Genomic DNA, 14,901 nt, shown 5'->3' with positions numbered 1-14,901 from the left:
ACGTGGTGGAGGGCCGATAATGGAAGCCAGTTTTGACCACTCCCCTTTTTGAAACCGCACCCACTTGAAACCACACCCATGTTATCACATGACCATACCCATATTAATGGTTGTAGTACAGCAAAAACCTGCCATACTCTGCCTGCCCTACCCTGCCTGTGTGTGCCATACTCTGCCTTCCCTACCCTGCCTGTGTGTGCCATACTCTGCCTTCCCTACCCTGCCTGTGTGTGCCATACTCTGCCTTCCCTACCCTGCCTGTGTGTGCCATACTCTGCCTTTCCTACCCTGCCTGTGTGCCATACTTGGCTGGCTTGTGCCATACTTGGCCTGTGTGTGCCATACTCTGCCTGCCCTACCCTGCCTGTGTGTGCCATACTCTGCCTTCCCTACCCTGCCTGCGTGTGCCATACTTTCACTGTGTTTGCCATTCTTGGCTGGTTTGTGCCATACTCTGCCTGTGTGTGCCATACTCTGCCTTCCCTACCCTGCCTGTGTGTGCCATACTCTGCTTGCCCTATGATGCCTGTGTGTATGGCACACACAGGCAGCCTACAGTAACACAATGCTCCTACAGTCTGCACAATAACTATATATTAAAAAACTTTTTCATTGCAGTACCACCTCAGTATATGTTCTTTTTGTAGTGTGCAGGGATTATTTGTGGGTTTCTACTGCTCCTGAGGTGTGAACAGGGGAACAATGGGGGTGATTACAGCCTGAGCCTGAGGTGTGAACACTGCAGGGGGTGAACAATGCAGAGATTAAAAGGTGTGAACAACACAGGGAATTACATATTTAAACAATACAGCCTGAATCTAAGGTGAGAACCATGCAGGGGGGGGGCAGTTAATCACAGTACTGATACCATTTAAAGCTTACACAAGAGTAAGCCATCAAAGCAGCCACACAGGTGGGGGGCCACACAGAGGGGGGTCGCGGGCCGCCAGTTGGACAGAACTGAACTAAGCAATACCTCCGAAAGCCTTATAAGCTTCCAAAATAATTTCAATATGCTTGAACAGCCCAGGGCCTAACTGGGGCTGACTACTACTTAAAATGTTGGAATAGATGCAAAAAGCCTGCAGCCAATTGGAAAAGGTCCTAACTACAGGCCTCCTCTGGTCAACTTCACTATCAGATTTCTTTTCTGCCTTGGCCAAAAGTTCCTTAGACACTGGCAGCAAAGAAAGCAAATTCCAGTAGAGGTGGTAGTGGCAGCAGGCATGGGGGCAGCTACAGACCTAATGGTGCCTGTATTGCTGGTGGAAGCTGTGGCAGGGGGAGGAGTGTTACAGCTCCTAAGCGCCTGAGACCCCATACTGCTACTTGCAGCAGCTGCAGACGCGGTCCCAAGCAACGGGGGGGGGACATATAAGGCCAGTTTCCAGCTGCCTCTTCCAGATCCGGGAGCCCCTTCTTTGCAGGCGCCAGCGTTAAAGGCGGCGGCTTCCTCTTCACAGCCTTAGTCTTAGGCAGCGGTGCCAGGCGACGCGTTGCTATGGAAACCCGACACGCAGGCTTCCCTATGCTGGTTCCGGTCGCGCTGCTTCTGCTTGATGATGTCATTGCGTGAGGGGGGGGGAAGTAGCTTCTTCTGAAACGGGCTTGGAGAACCCTGCTCTGCTGCTGCTTCCGCCGCTGCTGCTGCTGACCGGCATTGGGTCCACAGGGACTGAATATCCTCGGCGCCGGCCACAGTCTGGATCCAGCGAAGAATCTCTTGCAGCTTGCCGCTCTCCATCGTCACTTGGACACCTATCAGGTCTTCACAAGGCTGTCCCACGCCGAATGCCAGGTAAACCAAGGAATTCTCCCTTTTCCCGGGCTTTTCCCGTTGCTAACACCTGACCCCACTTAACTACCAATAAAATTACTGTAAATAGCGTTCCCTTACACTATGCTCCCCCTCCCCCAACTATACTGTACTCCTGTATTAAGGTTAACCCAATGTTGTCTGTCACTCTCCCATGCCCCTGCTGGCTTAAAGCCCACAGGTTCCAGGCTCCTGGTCAGGGTACAGTTCTGTTGTACATTGGCTATCCACATTTTTGTGAGGAGAGGGCAAAATACCTTCTCATATAGTTGGATACGTTCTCGTTCCGTTTGTATGTCAGATAGGGTGGGGAGGGTGTCTTTTTTCCAAGAGCTGTGCGCTTTTGTTGTTTACCTATTTGTTGTGGGAATATTCTCAGTAAAGCAAGGGTTGGTTGTATTGCTGTTTATGCCTGTGAGAGTTTTTATGAGTTGCTCCATCTGTGCCCAGAATGTCTGGGCTATTGGGCAGGTCCACCATATATGCAGTAGAGTACCCTTGTCTTTTTGGCATCACCAGCATACATCTGATGTATTTGGGTATGCTGTGTGTATACTTTCTGGGGTCATGTACCACCTGTACATTATTTTTATGGCTGTCTCTTGGGCTTGGGATGTTTTAGGTGTTTGGTTGAATAGATGCTACCGGGTTTTAGAGTTTGTGTGATATGTGTAGGTCTTGTTCCAATTTTTTTATTGCCACTGGAGTTTTTGTAGTGTGTTTTTGTATTAGTAGGTTGTATATGGTGGTGAAACCTTTCTTTTTGTTTGGGGTTAGCCAACATTTTTGTTCCAAATCTTGTCAGATGGGTTATCAGTTTGTTGGATTGCATGTAGTGCTGTATCCACATGAATGTGTATAATTGGCTGTTGGGGAGACCATACTTTGCTTGCAATATGGTAAGTGTTTTTAGCCCTTCTCGGTAATAGAGGTCGTCTAGTTTTTTTTTATACCAATTTGTTCCATCGTTGTAGTTTTAGATCCAGAATGACACTTTCTAGTATGGTAATCGGTGCTAGAGCTGTTGGTGGTTTTGTGAGGGTTTGATTGGATTTCTCCACATACCAGGTTTTTAGTGTTGCTTTGATCGGTAGAAGTGCATTTTCAAGGGCCAGGCTGGAATGTTTCCCATGAGTCCAGATGTGCGGTGTTAGAATGTGTATGTCCAGTTTTTCATATCTACCCATTTTTTGGTTCCTGGAGGGGAATGCCAGTCTGCCATTTGGTCTAGTAGTGTCGCTTTGTAATACAAGTAGACATGGACATGCTAGGTCCACTTTCTTCTTGCTGGTGAACATTGCGTTTTGTGGAATCCTTGTTTTTTTTGTATTCAGTGCAGTGGAATGGGTAGTACCCTGAATTTATACAAAAGTTGGGGAAGTATTAACATTTTTATCGAGTTTATCTGTCCCAGCCAGGAGATATAAGTGGTTTTCCAGTTTTGTAGAGTCAATTATATGTCTTTTGTTGTGTTGATGTAGTTTTGTTACATAGTTACATAGTTAATTAATTGCTGTGGATTGCCAGTCTTATTTGTATTCCATATGTAGTGATTGTAGTTCTTTCATTGGTATGAGGATCAGAAGTGCTTGGGTTTTCAGTGTTGAGTGTTTGTAATGGGATAGTCGGCCAAACGTTTCTAGAAGTTCAAATAGTTCCGGTAAGGCAACTGCAGGGTTAATTACGGTAAGTACAATATCATCTGCAAACAATAAAATCTTATGCTTGAGGGGGTCCTGTTGTAATTCCTTCTATCATTTCTGATTGTCTTACTGCTTGGGCTAGCAAGTTCTACTTAGGATATAGATCAGTGGTGAAAATGGGCAGCCCCGTCTAGTCCCATTTGTTAAGTTAAATGGGTTTAACATTTACCTGATTGGGGTATGTTAAATTGGGGTATGTTAAATCTCTCCATTGTTTGTTTGAGGTATGCCCAGTTAACCCTGTCAAATGCCTTTTCGGCACCTAATGCCAATAGTATAGGTGGGGTATTTTGTTTTTTCATGTGTTGTGTGAGGTTTATGAGTCTTCTGGTATTGTCATATAACTGACATCCTTTTATGAAGCCTGTTTGGTCAGTGTTAATTAAAGTAGTGTGACATGCTGACTGCACGTAATTTTGGGGGAATTAGCAATGGTAGGCAAGCATGCAGAGGATCTGGAGCACAGAGACAGGGACATCACGTCTTCAGGCAAAGCACAGGTTTATTTAGGGCAAATTCTTCCCAACATAAAGCTTAAAGGAACACAGTTCATCAACATAAAGTTCATGGATATGATTTGTCCCTTCTTCAGGGCTCTCACCTTCCAGGGTTACTTCCACACTCTGGAACACTCAGGCTTCACATTAAGCCTTGCTGACTCCTCTCATCGCTCATCCGCCTGGTCACGACTTCCTCTGCTGTGGCTGGAGGCCCCCCCAGCTCCTCAGGGGGTTCCTGACACAGGCAGGCAACCTTCCTGCCCTGTCCGCTGCTCTGAGAGACCTTACTCAGTGACTCCTGGCACTTCTCTGGGTGACTCCTCACTTGGTTACCGCTCCCTCTGCTCCTTGCAGTGGCAAGTGGCACCCAGCACCTCTGGGAGTTCCTAACACAAGGCAGGCAGCCTTCCAGCCCTGTGCCCCACTCTAAGAGTGACCTTCACTGAGTCAACAACCAACTTCAACTCCCTGTGTAATCACACAGCCCTTTTATTTGCTGCTCACCTGCAGCCTAATCAGTCAGCTCCCTACAGCTGGCAAACTGAAAATACTAAGTGGAGTATAGAATGGAAGACCTAACCAATTAACCCTCAATTTACTCCAGGGGCTATTCATTTGGCTTTTCCTAAGCCACTAGCATAAACACAGCATTACCTGCTGTAAAACCAGGCATTTTACCTGGTGCTATTTGTATCCCACCTTTAACACTGGTGGAAAATACACCAAATATTGATCTTTTCCATTGCATCTCTCACAGCAAGTAGAACTGTTTGTAGGTGGTTGGCTAATATGATTGCGTATATTTTAATGTCTCTGTTTAGAAGGGTTATTGGGCAGTAGTTCTAACATCTGGTGCTGTCTTTGCCTAGTTTTGGTATTGTGGTTATTTGTGATATTAACATTTCTTTAGGGATTGTACCTGTGGTGGCTGCATCATTTAAGGCTTTTGTGAGGTGAGGAGTCACTAGTGGTGCAAAGGTTTTGTAATATATTTTTGTGTAACCCTCTGGGCCTGGAGATTTCTTCTGTGGCATGTTTTATTGTACTCAATACTTCTTCTGTTGTGATTGGGGCTGTTAGGGCTGGGAAGGTTGTAAGTTTGTAGGGAGGGCAAATTTAGTTGTTCTAAGAAGGTCTGGGTTTCAGTTTTTGAGGGTGTAGTGGTGTTGGGGTTCTTTTGTATGTTGTATAGCTCACTATAGAATTGGGCACACGTGTTTGCTATATCTGAAAGGTTTATTCTGGGTCCCTGTGTTGGGGATAGAATTTTTTCTATTCTGTGTTGTACTGCTTGCTGGGTTAGTTGTTGTTTTTTTAGGATTGCTGTTGATTGTGGCATCTGTGGAGGATCAGTAGGTTGATCTCCTCTTTTATTTTGTTTAGGCGCTGTATTATTTGGGGGGAGGGTGTGGTTCGCTTTTCTTGTTCTAATTTGTTTAATTGCTGTAACAGTTTTTGATTTTGTTTGGCTTTCGCTAGCTTAGCTCTATGGGCCGCTATACTGATCAGATGACCTCTGATTACTGCCTTATGTGCGCATCAAAGTGTGGTGTCATGTGTGTCTGCGTTATCGTTCAGTTAGAAGAATTCTGTAATGCATTCTGCTATTTTATCATGCAGGATATTGTCTTGGAGAAGTGTGTTATTTTAATCTCCATGGGGGTCTAGTGGTGAATTGATGTCGTTCTTGTATTGTAATAGTAACTGCTGAGTGGTCTGTCCATGTTGTGTTCATGATGTTGCTGCGTGGTATGTTTTTCAGTTTCTGAGGGTGCACCAGAAATAAATGAATTCTGGTATAGGATTTATGGTGGTGGGACTATAGTCTCTAAATATTGGATTCAGGACACGCCACACACCATAGAGGTTAAATTGTGCTAATAGTTTAATGAAGTTATGGGCTTTTCTGGTTACTGTTTTGCGATATGTTTTAGGTTCTAGGTAATGCAGATGCTTGTGTTGTTCTGTCTGCATTTGGGTCTAATATGTTATTGAAGTCTCCACCTATTAGAGCATACCTTGCTGAATGTTTATGAGTTGATCTAGTACTTGTTACCAACTTGGTAACCCAACTTGGTTTGTGTTAGGGTAATATATATTCACTACAGTAAATTGTTGCCGATTTATTTTACATATTACTATTAAGAATCTCCCATTGGAGTCAGCCAAATGTTGTACACTTGTTATATTTAAAGGAACAGTAACACCAAAAAATGTAAGTGTATAAAACTAATTCCAATATAATGTGCTGCTGCCTTGCACTGGTACAACTGGTATGTGTGCCTCAGAAACACTACTATAGTTTATATAAACAAAAGCTGCTGTGGAGCATGGGGGTAGTCATTGAAAGGAAAAAAGGCACAGGCACATAGCAGATAACAGATAAAACACTATTGGATTCTACAGAGTTTATCTGTTATTTGCTATGTAACCTGTGCCTTTTCTCATTTTATCCAGCTTGAATGGCTGCCCCCATGGCTACACAGCAGCTCATTTATATAACTCTTGTAGGGTTTCTGTAGCAGAGGCACACATTTTACCAGAGTAGGGCAACAGTACATTATATTTCATTTGCTTTAAAAAATTTATTTTTTTTGGTGTTACTGTTCCTTTAAGGAATGCTTGGCTAATAATACTATGCCTTTTTTGTTTTGGATGCTGTGGCAGCTTATCGTCTTATAATGTTTGTTTTTTAGAGACAATTGATATTTTGTGCGGAAGTGCGTTTCTTGTATCCATATAATATCCGCGTTTTGCTGTTTGCATTCTGCCAAGGCTTAAGGTGGCAGCTTATCGGCCCGTGTATGGGCACAAACGACGGGTCTGCCCGACTGACACTTGGCCTGAAATCGGTATGAAACATTATATAAACAATCATCGTTAACAAAACTTATATACATTTTTGGTACATAAGAAGACATATCCAATGTTGACAGCATGCTTCTGGGGCAGGCAGTTTTGCTCAACTTGGATGAGAAGGGGGGTGATGGGATTGAAGGGTTTTAGTGTTGGTTGTTGGGCAGCTTTCTCCAGAGCTTTTTCTTTGTATTCTGACATCTGTATGGGATCTGGTCTGGATTGATGGAGTTTTAAGTTTTCAGGTTTTTCCTCTTGCCACTCCTTTTCCATGTGGATTCTCCCCTCTGTGTGGCCTGTTATGGTTGGCTTTTCCATGGGGATATTTTATTAGTGCTGCTTTGAGGAGTGTGTAGAGCAGGAGCAGGAGCAGGAACGGACTGCCTGTGACATTGCAATCCCTAATGTCTGCACTGACGGGAAAGGGCTGCTAGAGAAAATTAGTTACTCCCTTATAGAGATATCTCTGCAACCACACTTGAGATCAATTCAGGACTTTTAGATCTAAAATGGCATTTTCCCTAGTAGGTTTCTGAACTACCTAGTACTACTAAGTACTACTACTAAGGCCTCTTTCTTTTGTAAAAATAGCTGGGCTTCATTTTCCTTATTTATTCCTTATTCAATAGAGAACAGGATCACATCACATCACAAGGCACTTATTATGACCTATCTAGAATATGCTGTGCATTAATGAAATAGAGAAAGTTGAAACATAAGTGACTAAGCTATAATGCAGTATAAAAGGTCTCTATTATGAAGAAAGGCTGGCCAAGTTGGGGTTGTCTACACTTTAGAATAGGTGTTTAAGATGGAATATGATAACTATGTACAAATATATACAAGGGGACTCCGCAGACTGTGGCCTCAGGAATGAAAGATTTTTCTGAGAGAGGGAGTCAGATACCCTAAGAACACGTTTAGAAAAAGGAGACAAGAAATCTTGTGTTTCTTTTGATAGAGGGCTCAGTGCCGTGTTTCTGTGAGTGCTCATGGCTGTATTTACATAGACCTTTTTAATGAAGCTTACTTAGTTTTTATGTTTCCTTCTCATTTAAAGAAAGGAGGGTTTCTCTAACAATGCAAAAAGGGTTTTCTACAGTAGGATCTTTGGAATTATTTTTTTGTATATACAGGGCTAAATGCCCTTTTAGAAAATGAGAATACAATGTTAGTGAAAATAACACAAGAGGTTTCACATCTCTTTTTCTAGCTCATCTACTATGTAATGGTCACTTTCAGTAAAAGTGATGAATGGAATAAAACCTGCAGTTGCTCTACTGAAAAAACAACAACATTACTTTATGCATTTACACACATATATATATATATATATATATATATATATAAAATTAGAAAGAATATGCTGCACACTCAGGTTCTTTGAGAAAGGCTGCTTGTGTGGCCGAAACGTCAGTCCTTGATCCAAATAAATTTTTTTTTGTTGTTGTTTTTTGCATCTAAGACCTGAGTGTGCGGCATATTCTTTCTAATTTTGTATGCTCACTTTATACTGCACCCAGGCAAATTATTACTTCATTATACGTGAGTGCCTGCTTTGACCTGTTCCTATATTATATATATATATATATATATATATATATATATATATATATATATACATATACATACAGTGGAGGAAATAATTATTTGACCCCTCACTGATTTTGTAAGTTTGTCCAATGACAAAGAAATGAAAAGTCTCAGAACAGTATCATTTCAATGGTAGGTTTATTTTAACAGTGGCAGATAGCACATCAAAAGGAAAATCGAAAAAATAACTTTAAATAAAAGATAGCAACTGATTTGCATTTCATTGAGTGAAATAAGTTTTTGAACCCCTACCAACCATTAAGAGTTCTGGCTCCCACAGAGTGGTTAGACACTTCTACTCAATTAGTCAACCTCATTAAGGACACCTGTCTTAACTAGTCACCTGTATAAAAGACACCTGTCCACAGAATCAATCAATCAAGCAGACTCCAAACTCTCCAACATGGGAAAGACCAAAGAGCTGTCCAAGGATGTCAGAGACAAAATTGTAGACCTGCACAAGGCTGGAATGGGCTACAAAACCATTAGCAAGAAGCTGGGAGAGAAGGTGACAACTGTTGGTGCGATTGTTCGAAAATGGAAGGAGCACAAAATGACCATCAATCGACCTCGCTCTGGGGCTCCACGCAAGATCTCACCTCGTGGGGTGTCAATGATTCTGAGAAAGGTGAAAAAGCATCCTAGAACTACACGGGAGGAGTTAGTTAATGACCTCAAATTAGCAGGGACCACAGTCACCAAGAAAACCATTGGAAACACATTACACCGCAATGGATTAAAATCCTGCAGGGCTTGCAAGGTCCCCCTGCTCAAGAAGGCACATGTGCAGGCCCGTCTGAAGTTTGCCAATGAACACCTGAATGATTCTGTGAGTGACTGGGAGAAGGTGCTGTGGTCTGATGAGACCAAAATAGAGCTCTTTGGCATTAACTCAACTCGCTGTGTTTGGAGGAAGAAAAATGCTGCCTATGACCCCCAAAACACCGTCCCCACCGTCAAGCATGGGGGTGGAAACATTTTGCTTTGGGGGTGTTTTTTGCTAAGGGCACAGGACAACTTATTCGCATTAACGGGAAAATGGACTGAGCCATGTATCGTGAAATCCTGAACGACAACCTCCTTCCCTCTGCCAGGAAACTGAAAATGGGTCGTGGATGGGTGTTCCAGCACGACAATGACCCAAAACATACAGCAAAGGCAACAAAGGAGTGGCTCAAGAAGAAGCACATTAAGGTCATGGAGTGGCCTAGTCAGTCTCCGGACCTTAATCCAATAGAAAACCTATGGAGGGAGCTCAAGCTCAGAGTTGCACAGAGACAGCCTCGAAACCTTAGGGATTTAGAGATGATCTGCAAAGAGGAGTGGACCAACATTCCTCCTAAAATGTGCGCAAACTTGGTCATCAATTACAAGAAACGTTTGACCTCTGTGCTTGCAAACAAGGGTTTTTCCACTAAGTATTAAGTCTTTTTTTGTTAGAGGGTTCAAAAACTTATTTCACTCAATGAAATGCAAATCAGTTGCTATCTTTTATTTAAAGTTATTTTTTCGATTTTCCTTTTGATGTGCTATCTGCCACTGTTAAAATAAACCTACCATTGAAATGATACTGTTCTGAGACTTTTCATTTCTTTGTCATTGGACAAACTTACAAAATCAGTGAGGGGTCAAATAATTATTTCCTCCACTGTATATATATATATATATATATATATATATATATATATATATATAATGGCAGTGATTTTATAGAAAGGTTTACCTATTGTTTGATTCCAAACCATAAGCACTAAGCTCTGAGTAACTTAAAATGTACATTAAAGTTGCTTTGGCTGTTTGTCATTTTGGCACTGAGAAATGAACTTACCCTTAGTTTTGTCTATGAAGATTCTCATTCATCCAGGTCATGATATACAGTATCTAGTAGAATTAAGTCTAAAACAACTGGACTTTTCTGAGTTTTTCTTGAAAACGTTTCACCACTCATCCGAGTGGCTTCTTCAGTTCAAATGACTGGTAGGGAATTCCCCGGTATTTAAACTCTTGATGGTAGTAGAGTCACAGACATCCAATCACAATGGTTCCATTGAACTTGTTCAGTTAGGTGTTAGCTGAAACTGACAGGTGTAAGAAGGTATGATCCAAACGTTTTCAAGAAAAACTCAGAAAAGTCCAGTTGTTTTAGACTTAATTCTACTAGATACTGTATATCATGACCTGGATGAATGAGAATCTTCATAGACATATTGCTACTCATTTTGGGGAGAATACCCTAAAATTGGTACGGGAATATGAGAGGACGGCCAGAAAACTTGCGGATTACAGAAACCATCTTCGTTTTAACCTACGATGCCGATATCAGGGAATCACACCATGCAGCCTACGTCTGGGTACTTCGGTTAAAGGTCACAGGGCCAAGGTGATACTTCAGAAAGCCCAGAAACAACTGTTAAATGAACGGGTGAGGCAGACTAACTTCTCAATTGAGGTCCTGGTTCATAAATTTGATAATGCAAAACAGAGACTGACAGCAAAACTACCGGTGCTGACGTTGCAAAGAGTGGTTGAATTCACAGAGCGGGCGCAACTTGCACAACATACCAAGGGCAAGGAGAGGCAAATAAACAAATTCACCAGTTTATTATCACGTACCAACAACACCCAGCGAACAGACAAATCAACAGGGAGGAAGGAAGATGAAAACAAGACATGCCAGAACATCAAGGATCTGTGGGTAAAGAATTTATCAGACAGGCAACTCACAGAACCAGAGAAGGATGTCTTAGCCAAGGGACTGAACTTTGCAGTGGCCCCACGGTATGTACCAGTGGTAGACTTCATCACAGCCACAGAATCATCCATCCACAACAATAAGATACCAGTGGATGAGGCTGAAAACATCCGGTTAAAAGTATCAGCAGCCCTAGCTAATGCTAAAGCTCCCCCTTCCAACCTAAGTCTGCAAGAGAGGAGGGCTCTGACATCACTTGCCAAGGACTCAAGTGTCACCATCCTGCCTGCAGATAAAGGAAGGTGTACAGTGGTACTGAATACATCAGACTACCATGCCAAAGTGTCCACACTGCTCAACGATTCAGACACATATGAGCAACTCAAGAGAGATCCAACAAGCAACTACAAGAAGGTTATAGACTGCTTGCAGCACCTTGAGAAGGAAAAGGTCATCAGTCCAGCTTTGTACCGTCGCCTTTACCCAGGCGAAGCCACTCCATGCCTATATGGACTCCCAAAAATACACAAAGAAAGAGCCCCTTTGAGGCCAATTGTCAGCAGCATTAACTGTGTGACTTATAACATTGCTAAATACGTGGCCAACATCTTAGCCCCCTTAGTTGGAAACACAGTACACCACATTCAGGACTCCATGGACTTTGTCAAAAAAGTGAAGGAGTTAAAGCTGGAGATCGATGATACAATGGTGTCCTATAACGTAACATCTCTGTTCACATGCATACCCACTGCCGAGGCAATTGATACAGTGAGGAAACGGCTGAAACAAGACACCACCCTCAGCAGCAGAACAAAGCTGACCCCAGAACAAGTTTGTTCCTTACTGGACCTATGTCTCAATACCACTTACTTCAAGCACAAGGAAGTTTTCTATAGACAAAAACATGGCTGTGCCATGGGTTCGCCTGTGTCTCCAATTGTAGCGAACCTTTACATGGAAGTGGAAGTGGAAAAGAAAGCCCTGGACACCTTCAAGGGAACAACACCAAGTCATTGGTTCAGATATGTGGATGACACCTGGGTCAAAATTAAAGAACGCGAGGTTCCAGCCTTCACCAAACACATAAACTCGGTGGACAAAAACATCACGTTCACAAGGGAAGATGTGAAAGACAGCAAACTGGCTTTTTTGGACTGTGCTATAGTTATCAAAGAGGGGAGGGACCTGGATATTGAAGTATCATCGGGCTGAAACTGTGGCATCCAATCGCATTCCTGTGTTTTTCAAACCCAGCAACACCCTGAGACAAAAGCTGGTGCACCCGAAAGACCCAACACCCAAGCACATGGAAAGTAATGTGGTCTATGCTGTCCAGTGTAGTGAAGAGTGCTCAGACTTATACAATGGGGAGACAAAACTGTGACATAACCAACTGTATAAGTTGGATGAAACTATTAGATATTTCTGTTTATGCTGAAATGTACCCCCTGCCCCCTCCTACCTGTTATAGCAAGTGCATTGTGTAGGTTAATCTCATCTAGGTGTGTATTGTGTGTAGCCAGCCGGCTCTGTCTGGCCCTCCCCATGTAATTGCCCCTATTGTGAGGGCACACAGAGCCAGACCCCATAGTGACATAGTTACCCCTTGTGAGACATAGTGACATAGTTACCCCTTGTGAGAGCAGTGCTCTGTCTAGTAAATGCAAAAGACTGAACTGGGCATGCTCACTAGGGGGCTTCCCATAGGCCCAGTGGGATTAGCTATGATTGGCCCCTCTGGAGGCTGCCTTTGGGTTGGCAGAAGGAGTCAAATCCTGTTTTGGTTTTACGACAGGGGCTGTTCCCTTTCTGGCTACAAAGGTGGCTGCCAAGAGTTCCAAGGAGCCTTTTGTCTGGGGTGTAACCTTAGCTACGGCAGGACCCCCTCCCCTGTGTTCCCTGGAATCTACCTTAGCTGCGGCAAGAAGATTCCCCCCAACTGTGTGTATTTCCCTACTCCCTAAGGAACAAGAGTGCAGGCTGGCTACCACCTACTGGCTTATGGGAACCTGCTGATGGCTACTTGCCATTTCTCCAATAAACGCCTCATCCTGTGATACCAACTGTTTGCTCTTTGGGTCCTGCCCTATGTCTGGGAACTCACGGCCCTGAGGTTGTGACAAAAACAACCTCTCTGTAAGAGAATGGCCCAACATAGGCGGGCAAACTCCTCAGGACAAGACTCAGCGGTCTATCTACACCTCAAAGAAAAAGGTCACTCTTTTGAGGACAGTAACGTGCATATTTTGGACCGAGAGGACAGATGGTTTGAAAGAGGTGTGAAAGAGGCCATTTATGCCAACCTGGAAAAACCATCCCTGAACAGAGGAGGGGGCCTGAGACACCGCTTGTCACCAACATACAATGGCGCGTTGACATCCTTACCCCGGCAGTTTCACAACAGTTCACACTTCCAGTCATGTACTTTGAAGGATTAACACCTTCATCAATGAGAATCTTGGTACCATTGTGATTGGATGTCTGTGACTCTACTACCATCAAGAGTTTAAATACCGGGGAATTCCCTACCAGTCATTTGAACTGAAGAAGCCACTCGGATGAGTGGTGAAACGTTTTCAAGAAAAACTCAGAAAAGTCCAGTTGTTTTAGACTTAATTCTACTAGATACCCTTAGTTTTTATTCTTATGTAAGAAAATTCACTTACCTCAGCTGATATGGAAGAATCTTACTCAAACTTTCAGGTGTTTCCAGGATTTCTGTAATATTTTAAAGACAAATGCACAATTACTTATAGTTAAAATGACTGCCCTGAAAAAGAGAGACATTAACAGAAAACTAGAAACGGAACTTTGAGAATAAACTTCATGTTGGTTTGAAAAACAATGAATGAAATCTGATCTGTTGTTGGCTCCACCCACGTTTTCTAACCTTGGACCACAGTTATATTGTAAAAACCACTGTGCAAAGTTTGAGGACCCTGGTTTCAATAGTGTCTGAAGAGCAGCAATTTAAATTTCCCCACTGAATGTCAACCAGTGACATCTGATTGGTGGTTGGTGGCTCTGTCCATTTTTTCTAACCTGGAACTGCAGTTACCCAGTGACTAACTCTGCAAAGTTTAGGGACCCTAGGATTAATAGTTAAAGAATGGCAGCAGTTTAAATTTAAACCAATAAAAGTCAATAGGTAAATTGTGACTGGTGGTTGATGGGTGTGCACACTTTTTCTAACCTTGAGTCAAAGTCACCCAGTGACAAACAGTGGGCACCCCTTTTTAAAACCTAAAACTGCAGTCCCCTAGTAACCAACTGTGAAAATTTTGGGGAACCTGGTGTTAATACTGTTAGAATGGCAGCAGGTTCAATTTCCGCCAAGTCAATAGGTAAAATCTGATTGGCTGTTGTTGGCTCCTCCCACTTGGGGTCATCCATTGAAAGTCAATAGCTAAACTCTGATTGGCTGTTGCTGGCTCCGCCCACTTTTCCTAACCTTGAACCACAGTTACCTAGTGCCTAACTCTTCAAAATTTTGGGGACCCTGGTGTTATTACTGTTAGAATGGCATCAGGTTGAATTTCCGCCAAGTCAATAGGTAAAATCTGATTGGCTGTTGTTGGCTCCTCCCACTTTGGGTCATCCAACAAATGTTGCTGTTTCATTCAGAGTGACCTTGTGATTATGTTATTCAAGTTTAGTGGGGTGTAACTTCAAAGCTGTAGGAGTGGCAGCAGTTTGAAAATCTTCCCTGTCAAAGTCAATGAGAAAATTGGGGTGTTCGGA

The 14,901-nt window shown here is 43.0% G+C and overlaps 1 protein-coding gene across 1 annotated transcript in view; it reads right to left on the bottom strand.

Annotated features, from left to right (window-relative positions):
- arfgef3 (ARFGEF family member 3) overlaps positions 1–14,901 on the bottom strand; it is a 629,444-nt gene that overhangs the window by 594,724 nt on the left and 19,819 nt on the right. Inside the window, exon 2 of the mRNA XM_031902164.1 lies at positions 13,827–13,878. Within this exon, the coding sequence (XP_031758024.1) occupies positions 13,827–13,878 (52 nt within the window). The remainder of the gene's footprint in view (positions 1–13,826; positions 13,879–14,901) is intronic.

Source organism: Xenopus tropicalis, chromosome 5 (assembly GCF_000004195.4).
Source record: "Xenopus tropicalis strain Nigerian chromosome 5, UCB_Xtro_10.0, whole genome shotgun sequence".
Lineage (NCBI taxonomy): Eukaryota > Metazoa > Chordata > Amphibia > Anura > Pipidae > Xenopus > Xenopus tropicalis.
Note: the sequence above shows the minus strand (reverse complement) of the source record. Positions and strands in the feature narration are given on the sequence as shown.